This window comes from Falco peregrinus, chromosome 13 (genome assembly GCF_023634155.1).
Source record: "Falco peregrinus isolate bFalPer1 chromosome 13, bFalPer1.pri, whole genome shotgun sequence".
NCBI lineage: Eukaryota > Metazoa > Chordata > Aves > Falconiformes > Falconidae > Falco > Falco peregrinus.
In genome coordinates this window covers 9,787,650-9,804,452 of record NC_073733.1, presented here as the reverse complement: position 1 = coordinate 9,804,452, position 16,803 = coordinate 9,787,650, and the positions used below count along the sequence as shown (strand labels likewise).

Genomic DNA, 16,803 nt, shown 5'->3' with positions numbered 1-16,803 from the left:
TTCTAACCTTAATCATTTGGATGGGTACAAAGGGAAGTTAACTGTTGACATGCAGTGTCTCCGCAGAAGAAACACTTGTGAGTGCTCTGTCACATCTCTGCCTCACAGGGAACATGAGCTGGTTCCAGCCCCCTTGCTTCTTTTATATGCTTCCCTCTTTCCTTACGGCAGGAGCGTGGCTGGCCAAATGTTCAAAGGCACGTTTCCTAGACTCCTATTATCTTAAGTGACAGAGGCAACAAAATCCCACAGAATTTGAGGGAAACATTGGCTGACTTGAGAAGATAATATTTGGAGGTGCTTGGATGGGGTTTTTTCATTGTGGATAAATTTTGAATGAAAAGTATCTCCTTTTGTGTGAATGACAGGGAAGGACATATCATAGGGATGGAAGGGGGCAGAAGCCAGGGATTCAGGAGAGGGTGCGGAGTGAAGCAGGACTGTTCTCACTGCAGTAAAAGCTCTCACAATAAAATACCAAGCACGACTTGCAGGGAAATCCTAGGATTCTCACCCACAACTGCCTCAGCCAGCCTCTTCTTTACGTACCAGTCAAAACACAGAGCTGACTTCTAGCATGCAGCCCTCTTGACACAGCTCCCAGGTGGGTGCCGGGGGATTCTCCAGATGCAGCAATGTCCGTAGTAGTTGCAGCGGCTTCCCTTGCTGGCATGCAAGGGCGAGTCATGGGATCCCGGGGCGTGTGGCCGGGACATGCTGCGCTCCGCTGGTCTGTGCAGCCAGGTTAGAGGCCCTAGGGGACCATTACAACTTGGTGTAGTTTAGTGCTGTTCTAAGATGCAACCAGCTGTGGCCGGACTCAGAGGAGAGGTGCAGAGAGGAGGCCAAGACAAAACCTCGTATGCCACGTGAAGCAGAAAAAGCCCTTCCACCTCTTGCCGGTGAGCAGCATGGAGCGCAGGTCTGCTGCAGGTCTTTGGGGTCATAACCCAAGGGCATGGGAGAGGCACCATTTCAGGAGGCTGGAGTTGTAACCCACATGCTGCCCTGGGAACTGACCCTGATCCTCCTATTCAGAGAGTAATTTAATTCCTTTTGGGGGGGAAACTGAGACAGAGGGAGAAATGAAGTGGCTTGTCCATAGTCCCGTGGAGAAACTATGTATGATGGAACTGGAAACCGACCCCGGCTGTATGAGCCCAAGTCCATATGGCCAGCTTTTATCCTGTGACTCAGTCATGGAACAAACTCACCGTTCAAGATCATCTCCTTTAGAGGTGGCTTGGGAGTTCACCTTTGACGATCCCATTTTCTGCGTCTCCTTCTGACAAATTGCATGCTCACAGGCTCGTGAGCTAACCGTCCGCTGCGTATCCAAAAGGACTCTTGCTTGTGCAAGTAAACTCATGGGAGGCTTGTGTGCCGATCTGCACGGCGTCCAGCCAGGTGTGTTCGCAAGCAGGGCTCCGTGATGTGCAGTCTTCATGTCTAGGACTACTGCGGCTATTAGAGGCACTCAGATAAAAACTCTCACGTGTTTTTGTGAGCCAGATGGCTGCATACAGCAGAGCATATCTCAGAATCCACTACATCAGCCCAGTAGTTAATATTCCAAGTGCCAAAAGATACACACCTTGAGTTGGAGATTAGAGCCAGGACCTTCAGTCTGCTGTTGCCAGCATCTGCAGCCAGCGACCGGGGGGCAGACTGACCCCCAGAGCCAGTGTTGATTATTCTCAATCACTCAGTTATTCCCTGTTACTTTATGGGTGTGCTAACGAAGACTCAAATTAATTTACCCTGTGTTTTTTGGAGGGTTTTTTTGTTGGTTTCATTTGGTTTTGCTGTAATGCATAGAAGCAGTCTTTGCTTCAGAGAAGATGCTCCAGAATTTATGGATTTATGGCAAGTCAAATCTGATCTGAGTAGAAAGTCCATGTTCCGTTTTCTTTGTTTTTAGCTTGGAACATTGTGTGATGCGGCTGAAAATCTTCCCTTACCGGTCTGTTGATTTCGATGAATGAACCCACATATACCTAGTGATGTTTTATTATCACTCACCCACCATAGGGTATATAGCAGCTGGTAATTTTTGTGCATTGACTGCAATTTTTTTTCTGCCTGATGGAAAACAGAGTCGCTCCAAGCATATGCTAATGCTTAATGGGGGGGTCCCAACTTCTGACCCACAGCTAATATCCTGCAAGTCACTTGAAGCTACCAAGGATTCTTGAGCTGGTGTTCAAAATGCCTATGTTATCAGCAAATAAACACCATTAATTGCTTCTAATATGTCATGATGTGGTTAAATGACAAGATCCTTATTAATTTGCATGTATATCAGCCTTTTCAGTGTGTGTGAGGGGGAGTATGAAGTGGTAAAATTATTTAAAATTAGTGGGGAATATTTACAGGAAGGCATAAAGAACTGTCAGTTGAGGAAAGCAGCATTTTATGTTCTTGTCCCGGATGACCTTGCTCCAAGGACAAACCAGAGCTTGATGAAATGAAGCTGCAGATGGCTAGTGATCTCAACTCTGTAATAATGAAATGACACAAGAAAAAAATGAGACATCTACAGTTTGTAAATACAATCTGAATGGAAGGGGAGAAAAGGAATTTTTAAGGGAGATTGAGTTGACTTGGTTACAGCAGTTCAGCTTCGGGTGTTTTAATAATAATTTCCATTTTAAAAAATAATGGAATTGCTCCTTGTTCCCCATACTCAAGGTCACCTTAATACATTTTTCTTTTTTAACATGTCAATACCTTGGTTTTAAAAATTTGATCATGAGGACTACCTAGTCACAGCCTTCTTTGTATCCATTATTTTAGCATGTTATTTATCACTGCATTTGGTTTTGTAAGTTGTGGTGCTGACTTCTGGCACCTGATCAGTAGATGATCTGACACAACCATTTTAGGTGTTTGAATAGTTTCATCTGTTAGGAAAGAGTCAGCTTGTGAGAGGTTTACTACTGAAAAAGTGATGTGATACTTTGCGCCAGACCATGCTTTGTTTATGCACGTACATGAGAAATCAGGAGTATATACTGTTGGGTTTTGCATGTGGGCAGGTTTTCATGCAAAGGGCTTCTCTGAAGCACTCAGGCAGCCAACTGCTATTGAAAGTTAACGAGACTCAGACATCTGCCTCTGCAAATTGAACCTTTGCATGAAAATGAAAAAGAAATTAATGGAAACATTAACTTAGAGAAATATAGGGATTCACAAATCTCTGTGATCCAGACCACTTCACTGTAATTTGCAGAGCTTTTCAGAAATGGGCAGGTAGAAAACTGTTTTCTCCCATTAGCTCAAGATTCCCTGACTTTCACTTTATTAGAGTGAAATCTTCCCCCCCCCCCCCCCTTTTTTTTTATCAGATCTTTTCTGCTCTCAATACATAAATTCACCAGCCAGTTCTCTGTAGCAGCTTCTGTGGGTCTTGAGCTAACCCCGCTCCTTTTGAATCTCATCGACACCTCTGAGAGCATGCCTTGACATAACACAAGGATTACTTGAGTCAAACCACTTTATAGATACAAGATGTTGTAGTTTGTCATCACAGCTAGCGCAACCTTGTAGAGACAGGCAGAAGGACTACCAGCCGAAATTGGGTGAGATAAATACAGTTTTAGATTATCTCATTGAATTTATAGGCAAGCTGCCCTCCATGGGAGCGAGAGCATGGTGTCACGGGTTGGAGAATCATGATAGCTGTACAAGCCAAATATAAATATTTTGTTCTTTGCAGAGAATTCAATTTTAGATCTTGACTGTATGTTATGTAGACAGGTATAAAACACCCATCTCTGCATTTTGGGGTGTATACACATAAAAACAATAACAGATGCAGTTTATATTAAAAGCATGGTGGTTCAAAAACTGGTGGGAATGAGTCCAGCCCTAAAGCGTTGCTCTCAGGTGGAAGAAAAGTGTGTTACCACCACAGGTACCCAGGTCCCATTGCCATCAGGAGTCTGGCAGAGCCTCCGTGAGTCTCCAGTTACCCTGAAAGCTTTGCCTTTCACTCAGGATGGTGGAGCAAAGCTGTTCTCTGGGCTGCCTTCACCCACGGCCTGGGAGTTCACCTGGGCCAAAGGATGCATTTGCAGGGGAGCTGCTGTTGCTGGAGTCTTGACTGTGCCTCCTTACAAGCAGTGCAGTCCCATGGAGAGTTGCGTGTGTCTGTGATACACCAGCTCTCCCATTCACGTTGTGCCTCAGGCTCTTGGCTGCTCCCAGAGCTATTGCCCATGTTCTCTCTAACAACATGAACAACATGGTGCTGGTAACAGCATCACAGTTTGATTTCAACTTGCCTGCTAAAGGACGTATTTCCATGTAAAAGAAAAATCGCTGTTGCAGTAGTTCACTCTGGATTTTCTGTCCTTCCGTTGCTCTGATTGCTGCTGCTCTTCAATGGCATGTTTTGATGGATGAAACCAGCTCTGAAAATATGGGTAGTCTTTGCACAAAAGCTTTAACTAATTAAATTATTTTTTTTTAAGAGGGGAAGTGGACTCACTTTCCATCTTATTAAAATTCTGCGTGCATTTTTAAAAGCACTTTGGATACTTTGATAGGATTTTGTTCTGTTTTGAACAGCAGGCAGTACAAGAGCAGCTATAGGGAAATTAGCGTTTCGTCTGCTTTGCTTGAAGGGAGGAGATTCTAATACTATTGCTAGCCAGGTGTGGTGATCTTGTCATTACTCCTAGCAAAGAAGGAGAACTACCTTTGAAGGAAGCTGTACATGCTCATGCCGTATGAAAAGGAAGAAAAACTTAAAAGAACTTTTTTTTTTTAAACAAAACCTTATACCCATGGATCACTAACAGTCTTCAAAGAAAGCCTTTTCCTGACTGACAGCCTCCAAGATAAGCTCAGAAACTTGAGTCTGGTATTATTTTACATGCTTGTATATCACATAAATGGGTGAAAGATGGGTAAAAACAAGATCAACAGAGCTGCACAGTTTGTGTTACCAATGTTCATACATTGTGTTAAAACAAACATGCAAACAAACAAAAGCTTTGGAGCGTTTCTGAACTGAAAGGCTGTTTTATCTTGAAGAGCATCTCTGAACTGGGAGCAGAATAGAGGAGATAAAAAAGACAGAAAACTTCCAAAGAGCAAATGGAGAGTTCTGTTAAAGGCAAGAAGCAGAGGCAAGAAGCATATCTAACCCCTGACTTCTACACGAAGGAAATGATCATGGCATCTCACAGCCATCACACTGTTCTGTGGGCTGACACAGTCATTCTGCCAAACCCTGACCCTGGAGTTTGTTTGTTTTGTTTGTATGCATTGGCCAAGCAGATTCCCCATCTTAGTATCTACTTGGATTAACAGCTGTGGAGGCAATGATCCTCCTTTGTAAAGGTGGCATCGAGGTTTTCTATGGGACCACACAAGGTTACTAGACACTGGGAGTCTTATACGTGGCTTCTCCATAGGCCTAAACATGGCACTCTTACAACCAGGAAACTCTTTGTGTGAGGTCACTTTAATACTATTAGTGTTTTCATTGCTTAGTTTGCGGTATTTGTAGAGTCATCATGCCTAGCAGGCTTTGTCTTGGACTTCAGAGCAAAGTGCTGAAGGAGAGGCAGCGCACCTACGAGAGAGGAGACGATGCACTGGCAGGCGGGAGCTCAGGGAAACGCAGAGGCATTAGTTTGAAACTAGTATTTGCATTTCCTCAGCAGAACTTCCCATACATTACAGATGTTCTTAAAATACAGAACAAAAGCTGGTTCATGAAACTTCACCCCACCCCTAGAGAACAGCTGTCCCCGCAGTGAATAGGGATGCCTCTAGGGTCCGCGGCCGAGTAGCCAGGGCATCGGCCAGTCGGTGGCACAGGCTCTGCTCCAGTCCTGTAGCCATGGTGTCCCTTTCTGGTTTGGTGTGGCTTTTGGGGGTTTTGTTTGGTTGTTGGGGTTTTTTTTACTGTGTGAGGTCTTGGTTAATTCTTCAAGTTATCTTTGGTTACAAAAAACAAATGGTGGAAAAAGCAGTTTGTCCCTTTCTCGTATTTACAGCAAACATCCACCCTGGGCCACCCATTCCCTTAGGTCCTCTCCTTTTTGCTGGGGTGCTGTGGCTCGTCTCAACAGCCCTTCTGTTTTAATTCTATAATTACTGGATTCAGCTGGATGCCCCATTGCAAGTGGAGGGAGTGTTTCTGAAATCAGCAGTGTCTTTTGAAATGGAATAAACTTTTTAAATGCAGGTACTATATGCGTTTTTAATTAGACACGTTTCCGTTTTTCCACTGCTGCTAACGCTTTCGGTTAGGAAGTGCAGTTCTTCCCCGACTCTGTAAATATCTACCAAAATTTGCAAAGCTGCCTGTCTCTCTCTCAGTAACCTTGCTGTGACCTGGTTATCTGCTAGAACCACAAAGAATTCAGTCTCTAATTAGTCCATCTGTTAACTATTGAAATTCATGGCTTAGTTTTATTGTCTGGGTCTGTAACATAATGCTGAATGGTCTCACCTGGCAGCTTATTTCTTATAAAGCAAATGTGCCTTTCCAAGAGCCATTTTGGTGCAGATAACTGTCTTTTCAGCATTGGACAAATGACTCTGTCTAGCAGCCTGCAGTCCCCTTCATGCCCTCACTGAAATAAATTGTACGTCTCCAATAGCTTTGGGCTTAAGTCAATACAATTTAACATGTACATTTCTTTGTTATACTCTTTGGAGTTACACCGTAAGAGCAGATGGGAAAGTTTAATAATGATAAATGAGTTTAGTGTTTTTGCATAGTCCTAAAAAACAATGAATGCTCTTTATTAAAGATTAGAGGGATTTTTACATATTTGCCAAAAAGCGATTAAAGCTCTAGCTCAGATCCTCAGAAAGTCTTGCTTTTAAATTCTTTTTGGACTGTTTGTTAATGAGGATTCAGAGGAATTAGGGGCCATAAATTTCTTCATTCTCACTTAAGTGAAGCCATAGTGATTACTGGATATATAACTAAGTGCCGAGGACTGGAGTTTATCAACGGTGTTCACACAAAACAATTCATCTCCACACTTATTTACTGCAGTCGTGCAGCTTGTACGTAATCAGATGATGGGGCTGCGCAGGTCGAGCTCATCAGTGGATTTTTAGAAGGATGTAGATTCATAAATATACATGGTAGCTCCCAGAAGGGCTGTTCGTACACTTTCCATTAAGTGGTTGCCCAAATGTTTTGTTGGACCAGACCCACGCTCACCACAGCCAGGCACAGTAATCTGCAGATGCATTTGCCCAGCCTGAACAGCTCACCATTGTGCACCGGCTGGGCGGCTGGGAGGGACTGGTTTCGCTGCGCTGTGCAACCGCTTTCACAGTTACAGTCAGGGGTGAAATACTGACACAAGCAGTAAGAATTCCTGCAAACCCGGAACCTGATTCTTTTCTCCTTGCTCTTGAAACTAGTGCATGAGATGCTAAGTCAAAACACTGAAGTTACCCAAAGCGCCTTTTTGAACAGAAATTGCTACATTGGAAAGCTCGGGGAGAGCTGCAGGAGCTCAGGGCCTGCTGCGCGATGGTTTGCTTTAGCAACAGAAAAATGCTCTCCAGTTCCAGGTCTGCGTGGCATGCCGTTGGGTTGGGGATTCTGCCCATTTGATGTTTTAACATGAGGTTTTGGAGGGAAAAAATGTCAAAACCCCCTGATACTTACATGCAAACATATATTTTTAAAGAGGAAGAGTAAGAATCTGCCATAGCCATCTGTAGCCTCCAGTGGGCTTACAGCTGGTTCAGCCACATGGCCCTTTGGGTGTGAACACCCGCTTCCATCCTTCCCAACTTCGACACTAGAATCCTCCTCTCCTTGCTGTCTTCCTGGATTTTAAAATGGGATAATCCAAACTATAGACAAATTAAGATTATGGCTTGTTTGGCTTCGCCCTACTATGGGAAGGAAAGTGATTTTTCTTGGGAAGTGATGAAAAGGAAAAATGTTTGAAGTTCATTAACCTTTGGTACAGATAGCAGTGTCCTTTAGACTACACCAGAGCTATTCTTAGTCATGACGTTTAAGAGGTTATTTTTTATTGTAAGAGAATACAGTAGTTCCCACTAGTGGTGAAAAGAGAGAACTTTTTCCTTTTTTGTGTTTGTTTGTTTTGTTTTGTTTTGTTTTTTGGCTATAACCTAACTGTGAACTGTAGAAGGCAAGATTTTGAATTCATTCCTTGTCTTCCCATCTATGCTGTTTTGTCCTAATTTCCCCAAAAGCAAAATTTATATCTATAGATTGTTTCTTTAGTGGCTAATTAAGTGTTATACAACTTCGCTCTGAAAAACTCAGCAACCCATTCTGTCTATTTGCAAATGAACTTTGCTGATTGTCATTATTGCTATAGGGTGCCTGCAGAAAATCCCATATAATTAAGCTGTTGTACTGCCACAGCACAAGAGCCGCAATTGGTAATGTGATTTACACTTCTTTACCATTAATAATATGGAAAAATCAACGTTATTTTCTTGATGATGTTTGGGAGAAATTAGAATGAGGTGGACATGATTAGGAAAAGAGACTTTAATGTTATGACTTGTTAATGCAATAGCCCTGAGCAAGACATCAGAATGATTGTCCTTGCACTAAACTCATTTGCTTCAGTAAGCACAGACCCTCTCTGCACGCAACAAGACAAGTTTGGAGGAAATTGGATAGATGGCAGGGATTTTGGTGGTATGAACATTTCAGTGTCTTTTCTTGTGCAGGGTACACAAACTGAATCCCTCCACTTTCAAATATTCCCCTAGAGGCAATCTGCATTATTCAAAGCTTAACTATGGCTGCAGAATCCTGTCTGACATGAAAGCAGAGTGCTAGCTTTACATGAACTTCCATATTTACATCTGTAGTAAATCATACTTACTTTATTCCTCCCCTTCCTCTTTTTCTGTGGGAGAGGTGGAGTAAAATGGGGAGGAGGGAAGGGGGAGGAGGAGAGATGTCCAGCAGAATTGTAAGCAAAGCACCAGTAATAAAGTCTAGTCTTATGAGACTGCCCATGAATAGGAATGATAATGAGAGCAGTGATGAGCTGCAGGTTTGTGTCTTTTAGTAAATTATCTAGCAGGCATTTACATTTCATCAATTGTGGTTTTGCATAATAGACCGAAGTGCTACAACAAAAGGAGGCACCATAAAAATGACTAATTTCAGTGACCTTCTTGGTAATTGCTCTTACAAAGCATATCTTGGAAGGCGTTGGGTGATTCCTCATGGTGAAGCTGCTGTGGAAAGGCGCCCCAGGCCCGAGAAGCTTGCCTGGTGACAAATGCCTCCCAAGGCTTTCTTCTGGCCACTCTGAAACATGGCTCGTATCCTGTTTTCTCCATCTGAGCATGCTTCTAATTGTCAGATGTCAAAAGGGAACAACCATTTTCTTCTTGCTTATCTCCTGATAACATTGATTCTCAAACAAAGGATGTGGGCTTCCATTCTGAAAACAAAGGAAACATGGCCCAGTTAAGGATGCTGGATATAATATACATACTTCTCCCTGCCAATAATAACAAAACATCATAAATAACGTAGAAGCTGGATGTGAAAATGGAGAATGGGGAATACACTGGTACTGCTGTTCCTGGGTACAGCACTTACAGAATCTTGTCCTCAGTGAGGCCCTGACTTCTTCCTTTGTTTTCCTCTTGTATTTCCCTGACCACCTGCCAGCTCCTAAAATGTTTAGACTTCAATATTTTTTAAATTCTTTTTCCCTTTTGGGCTGTGTCTTCATCGTGTTCTTGTGAATTTTTTCCCCCTCTTCTCCACACAATGCCCTTTCGTTGGAGGCAAGTGCTCAGCTGGTGAAGCTCAACTCAGATCTTTCCTTGAGGCCAGTTTACACCGGCCAGGAATCAGGCCCACTGCATTACTGATTTGTGCCTGGCCATGACCTGACCCTGCATTTTTCCATGTTCTCCTCTCCTTTCACAATTAGCTCTCTTCATTGGTCTGATCATGGAACCCACAAGCACCACTTTGGTCCCATGCCCACATCTTCCTCATCTTTCGGGGTCCCTGGTTTGATGGCACCTTTTCCCCTCCTCTGCTTTTAGTTTGCTGTTTTCCTTTCCTGTAGGCTTCTCCTTTACATTCAGTTGCCAAATCCTACCCTGATGCAACTTTTCTTTCCTTATGTCTTTCAGTGTAACAGTTGGGGAACTGGTGGGAAATGTGATGCTTTACTCACATCCCTTCTGCCAGCCAGGCAGCCATGTGACTCCAGTAATGGTAGTGAATCAGTCCCATAGCCTTGGGCTAGTCACAAAGAATTTTGGATTAACGTTTTGTTTCTCTCACTTCTTGTGCCGATACTCAGAAATCTGAGCAGTCCCCTGCCCCTCACTGTCCTCCCCGTGACATGCGGGTCCATGTGAATCCACAAGGTGTTTTGGCCCTGGAACAGCCAAAGACTGGAGAGAGGGCATCAACAGAGAGGATAAGGGTTTCTGTTGTTATCTCCCTGATAAGATTATTTTTCTTTTTTCATCTTTCTTGGCAGGATCAAAATCCTGGAATTGTTGCCAGACTTCAGGAGCCGGGCTCCATCCCAAGCGGAGGCTCTGTGCCTGCACCAGCCACGGTGAATGGGTACACAATGAGGAACCATTTACTGAAGCAGCAAATAATGAAACGACAGCTGATGCAGGTATGATGCCCAGTGCTTCTGTGGGTTGATGTGCTGTCCACCTCACTGGGAAGGACAGGACTAACTGGAATGGAGAAATCACCAGTCAGCAAACACTAAGGAGTAGTGCTGGAATTGCTGGGTTGAGTCAGACTAGGGCTGTGGTGAATCCAGGATGTCATGCCCAGGAGAGGCCAAGGCCTAGTGCTGCTCAACAAGTCTGAGTGCAGATCTGCCCACTCATGTGCAAGGAAAGGATTCAGTCACCTCCGTATCATTGCCGTCATCCTTGGTCAGTCACAGGATTGGGAGGGAAGATGCAGAGAAGGGAGGCTTGGAGAGTGATTCAGCCCCAGGAGAGATGTTCTCCATGCTTGCCTTTCTTTCTGGTTCCCTGGGGATTCACCACAGCAGATATTAGACTCCAGTTTGTCCTGGACATGGCTGGTCTCTAGCAACAGAAGTCCCTGTATGAGGTTTGTGATATGCTGCGTGAAGGAGCAGGGATGGGGCGATCCAACAGATCCAGAGTTGGATGAGGCAGTGCTGAACATGTGCCTCTGACTTTCTGAGTGTGCTGCTGGATTTGGGTCAAGGAGGCTCATTGCCTTGGATGGGAAATGAGACAAGAAGTAGCTCAGTAAAATCCTCAACAAAGTACTGTCATGCTCATTGATCAAACTCCCTTTCAAAACTGACTCTACCTCCTTGTCATCAGTTGGCTTCAAGCTTATGCTGCTCCAACACAGCGGGAGTCAGGCCTCAGCTTCCACCATCCACGGGGAGTTCCCCTGGTCACGGCTGCTGTCCACAGCAGGGATGCGAGTGTGGTGGGAGGTTCTGGGGTTAAATGGTGGGAGATGTAAATCAGGTCACTTGGAAAAAGTCAGCAATGCCTTGCACAGGGAGCCCTGCTAAGGATGCCCGGCTTCCAGTGGCTTGCTGCTATGTTGGAGTTAGAAGTGTCAACCAGTGCAAAAGGTGATGGTGCACATGAGCAGAGCCATCCTCCAGACAGGGTCACGGCCACCAGCAGTCTCCTGTTTGTCAATGTGCCCCTGCAATGCTGCCACAGCTTCTGTTCACCAATAGGCTCTTGGACGTCTTGTGTTCCCGGAGCTGGTACTTCAGAGAACACGTCCAAATAGTGAGCACAAGAGGTGCTGGGGAGACACCAGGATTCCTGCAGCCTCCAGCTGTGCTGCACTTGACTTATAAGCTGGTGAACTGGAGGGTCTCCATGTTCATCCAGTTCCCCTTGGGCTGGCACAGTGTCTGCTGAAGGCTGCGCTTCCCAGGTTTGTCAGGACACCTTTGCAAGAAGGGGCATGTGAGCAATTAAGATCCGGTCTGAAATGAACTGTCTGGGCTGAGTTTCATCAGAGGGGGGTGTGTGTGTGCAGGGGAGGTTGTTAATGATGACAGTGGCCACGCTTCAGGTGTATGCTGCTATTCTTGCTTGACAAGAGACTGCAACTTTACTATTATGCCCCTTGTTTTCCAGGAAAAGCAGAGACAAAACATGCTGGGAGTAACATCTGAGCAGAGGAGTTTGTTTGCGGCTCAGCAGATAAATCAGTTTCAAGGTAAGGAGGGAAATGGTGTGTTATGAAAAGCCTCGAGGAGCCAGGGCCTGGGGTCTAATTAAATACAGGGCGCTAAATGATTCTCAGCCCTGAAATAAAAGCGTTTCACGTTTCATCACATACCCTGACACAGGGGAGAGGCCTATGTAACGAAAGGGAAAGATGGAGCAGCAGCCTTTCAGGGCTCTGCCGTGTTTCCAGGGTGAACACGTGCTCCCCAGCTAACGTGTCTCTCTGTACGCAGCCGTGCAGCAGCCCATCCCCACCGACTGCAGCCAGGTGATGCCGGCTCCTCCGCCCAACCACCGCATGCTGCCGTCTAACCCAGCCATGCTCCAGAGCTCCTTGGGCTCTGGCATGGCCCCAGCCACCGCCAGCCAGAGCAGCGGGACGATGGTGATGATCCCACACAACCCTGGCAAGCAGCAGGGGATTTTTCCGCCTAATTCTGATTTTAACATCCCACTGCGGCCAAGCCAGAACTCACTGGGCATGAACTCGGGGTGCCAAACAGTACACAGCCACTCTGCTGTGCGTCCAGGAATGCCGATGGCAGGCTTCAGTTCTGGATCCTTAGCAAATCACTCTGCGACTCAGCAACACTTGAGGCAGCCGAGCATGCCAAGAATCCCTAATGTCTACCCCAACTCCTCTGCCCAGATGTGGACGCCAACCACTGTGCCAAGAATGCCAAATCAAAGCCAAATGGATACCAGCATGCAGCAGTTCTCCGGTAACGCTCTCTTCTCCAAACAGAACGTGAGAGCGAGTGCACCGGCTCAGCAGTTCTCCCAGCAGGCTGTAGTGCCGCCTAACCAGATCGCTCCCGGCGTCCAGGTCAGACAGATGCAAAAACTGAGCATGGGCCAGGCTGGCCAGGGCTTGAGCTCAATGAGTAATCAGAACTTGAGACACAATTTAACCAGAGGACCGTTGCCAGCTATGAATGTTATGAAATCAGTGCCACAAGGAGTATCCAGTTTTAACCAGCTCAATCCTGCCTCGGGCCTTGGCCCGCCAAGCTACCCTTCCACAGGCCAGCCGCCCGACGCCTTCAGCAGGATGAGCGCCGCCGCCGAGCTGCCGCAGTATGACTTTGTGTCCCAGCACAGCAACTCCATCATGCCCGCCAACTGCAGCGACACTGACTTCCTCGACTCCCTCATGAAGAACAGCAGCAGCAACGACGAAGAGTGGTTGAACAATCTGACAATGATAGACGACATTTTGGGACAGCACGCGCAAAGCTCCGGACATGTTTAGCCGGGAGAGAAGCAGTCTCATTGTAAATAACATACGTATGGCTTTTGAACATAACAGACAACCCGTGAAAGCCGCCGCCTCTTTCAATACGGAATGAGTAGACTCAGCCAATTCTTTGCCTGCATCAAAGTTTAATATTGGCAGTTTTTCAGATGACTGTATATATTTGAATATTTTGTAAATTATGTTTTCCTAAACCTTAAATGTAGAAGTATTTATACTTCTTTGCTGGACTGTTTGTAAATAAATCTATGGCATAACTTTTGGTTTTATTATAGGGATTTCATTATACCTTGTTATAAATATGCAAGTAATATTGTTAGTTTCAGTAATACTGTGTATTACAGCATAAAATACTTATGTTTTTGACATAACTTAACACATGAACTAGGGGTGTCGTTGCAACCAGACTAAGCAGAAATCAAATGTGGCATCTGTTCTCCCATACCAAGAGGACAGATTGAAAAGTTGAATTTTAAAAAAAATAAAATCCATAAAAGGAGCTGCTGATTCCCTGGTAGCTCAGTCTTGCAGCCCAATTTCGATATGTAGGTCCCATCCGGGCTCCCAGTGCGTTCAGGGATCTGCCCGCAGAGATCCATTTGCAAGATCCCGGGCATATTCTCAACCCGATACACTCCAGTAGGTCGATTCGACACTGACAAGGCGCCGTCCCGCCCGCTGTCCTGCGGTGAGTGCGTGCCTGTGGTGTCCCAGCCGCTGCCCGGCATGTGTGTGCCTGGGCACAGCCGGCCGCGCGGTGCTGCCCGCAGGGGGTGACCCGGAGGGCTGGCGCTGGGCGGGCACTGCCAGGCATCCCTGGTGACTGTCCCCTTCAGCCGACAGGTAGCTCTGGTTTGCGCACCTCTGCCATGTATATTTGTAGTGTACAGGTGATTTGTTCCTGGTTTTAAGGCTTTTCATAATTTCTGTTTTAATGTGAGACTTTTTTTCAGGGGAAAAGTCTATAAACATTAATAGTTAATTTTTGATGTTTTCCTGTCAGCTATTGTCCTATGTATATTTAAGAGTCTGTTTATAAAAGATTCACTGTACTGTAAACTTCTTAAAATGTTCATACTTTGTGTAATCATATTTTAATAGTCACATCATACTTCGCAATACATTTGTAATATAACGTCAGCTTCAAGCACAGAATGTTTTTTTCTTCATACCATAATAAACTGCCAGGGGAAAATTGCATATACTTTATGTGCTCATTTCTCAGCTACAACATTTCATACCTGCAGATATTTGAATTAATTTGATTTGTCCAGGATGCTACAATGTCGATCTAATAACATGTACAAATGCCTGTGTGCTGTTAGCAGGAGAAATGGGCTAGATGAAGAATGGAAGCAGGCTTTAATTTTATTTTAAGATGGGATTTCTTAGGCTCACTCTCCTTTTCCAGTGTAATTATAGGAGAACATGAAATTAATCTCTGTCGGGGGGGGGGAGTGTTGTTGCATGGCACGTTAGTTTTTTTAGTGACAGTTCTTGTTTCTAAATGCCTGTATCAGTTGGCCCATCAGAAAATAAAGCGGTGCCCAGCATGAGGCAGCAAGGAGGGCTGGGGGGCCACGGCACAGTCCCACCTTGCCCATTGAGTGGTGCCCAGGAGGGCAGCGGTGGGGACGGCGTGTCCCTCCTCTGACACAAAATCATCTGACGGGAGAGCTAGGGCCTTCCCTGGGGGAGGCGAGGCTGGGGGAAGGGGTAGGACGAAACAGGAAAATTTTAGCAGTCTTAAATAAATGCACAAATAGAATCTGTAGCTATAATTGCCTCGTTTAAAGAGCCAGACACCGCCCCAGCTTCCCATGGCTGGTGGAGAAGACGTGTTGGCGCTGACGCCTGTCCCAGGCACACTGTGGGCACGGCAAGCCTGAGGAATCTCCTGGCTGGGTTGTCCCTCAGAGCGGTCCACGTTGGAGGGAGGGTTTTAGCGAGGTCATCCCGGTTGAGAAGCCTGTTCTCTGGAGCTGGAGGGTAGGAAACAGCTCCTGAGGTCAAAAACGAGAGGAGACAGTCAGGGTTTAAAGCAGTCGGGTAGGAGCTCTGTTGGTGGTGCTCAAGTGAGCAGGAGACCCCTCCCAAGCACAACCACCCCAGGCCCTGTCAATGCTCCATGTGGCTTCCCCATGGCACAGGCAAGTCCTCATGGCGCAAGAGGCCCTGAGGGGAACGACCCCTGACTGGCATCACCTCGAGAAAGGCACGTACCTGCGTGGAACCAGGGTGAGGAGGAAAGAAGCCAGTTTTTCCAGCAAAGGAAACCAGCCCCACCAAACAATCGCCCAAAACAGGCTGTAAAACTCAGCAAGTGTCTGAATGAGACAGAAATGCCGACTGGCCTCCAGACAGCAGCGAGGGGGAGAAACGCCTGTGTGTCTGTGGCGAGGACAAAGGTGAGTTTGTTTGGCTGTGAAAACTGGCACCGTTTCAGCAGCTTTTCTGTCGTGAGCCGTGTCCTGCCAGGGAGCAGCGCTGGCTGTGGCCGGGGCTCCGCTGCTTTACGGAGCAGCAGGCCTGGCCGCAGGTCCGGGAGCCAGCGGCACCTGACCCCCACCGGGCCAGCAGCACAGCAGTCATAGATGGCAGAGAAGGCCACTGCCCCAACGCTTGTCCTTAGGATATTCATAAAAATACAAAAAATGCCCTCTTTTCATTCTTGATTTTGTTTGTGTCAATGCATCTTTCAGCTTTTCAGTTCTGCAGGGTTTAGGTCACGAATACTGCAGAGGGGAAACCTCCAAAAGTCAACTGTTTCCCACATTATTTATGGAAAACAGTTTATCTTGTACCCCCGTTCTGTACCCACTTGTTTTCACTCTTCTTTTGTTTAGCTTTTGAGCTGGTAGAGCTTTTCATGCCTCCACGGCCCAGTTCCTCACTTCTCAAGGGGGAACGACAATCCTTGCCTGCCACAGAGGTGCTGTGAGGAGTCAGGACTATATCAAGCTTGGAAGAAGAACAGGAGTAAGTAGTAGTACTATTATCTTGCTGCCTGTGATCATACTTGTAACTGCTGATTCTTAAATGTGTCTTGTGGGGGGCTGGCAGGTGACTGTGATGGCCAGCGCCCCGCTTGGGTGGCAGCCGAGGGCTGGGTGGCTGCTGCTCCCTGGCTCAGCAGCAGCTCGGCGGGAGCACCGGGCGCAGGGATGTACAGGGAGAAGGTGTGATGGCCACAGGGTAACATCTCAGCTCCTGCAGTTCTGGTGGGTGTCAGGCTGTAACAGGTAATGCCTCTATCACAATAAATTGTCTGTTTTGTTCTGCAAAAAATACCTTTGTCTGTACTTTGCCTTCCCCTTTCCTTCTCTCTGTTT

General features: G+C 46.1%; 1 protein-coding gene across 2 annotated transcripts in view; it reads left to right on the top strand.

The window, feature by feature from the left end:
* MAMLD1 (mastermind like domain containing 1) overlaps positions 1-14,675 on the top strand; it is an 83,434-nt gene extending 68,759 nt beyond the window's left edge. For both annotated transcript variants that reach the window (XM_055818149.1, XM_027788082.2), the window contains 3 exons: positions 10,494-10,640; positions 12,124-12,205; positions 12,450-14,675. In XM_055818149.1, the coding sequence (XP_055674124.1) occupies positions 10,494-10,640; positions 12,124-12,205; positions 12,450-13,468 (1,248 nt within the window). In that variant the 3' untranslated portion in view covers positions 13,469-14,675. The remainder of the gene's footprint in view (positions 1-10,493; positions 10,641-12,123; positions 12,206-12,449) is intronic.
* Positions 14,676-16,803: the final 2,128 nt, after the last annotated feature.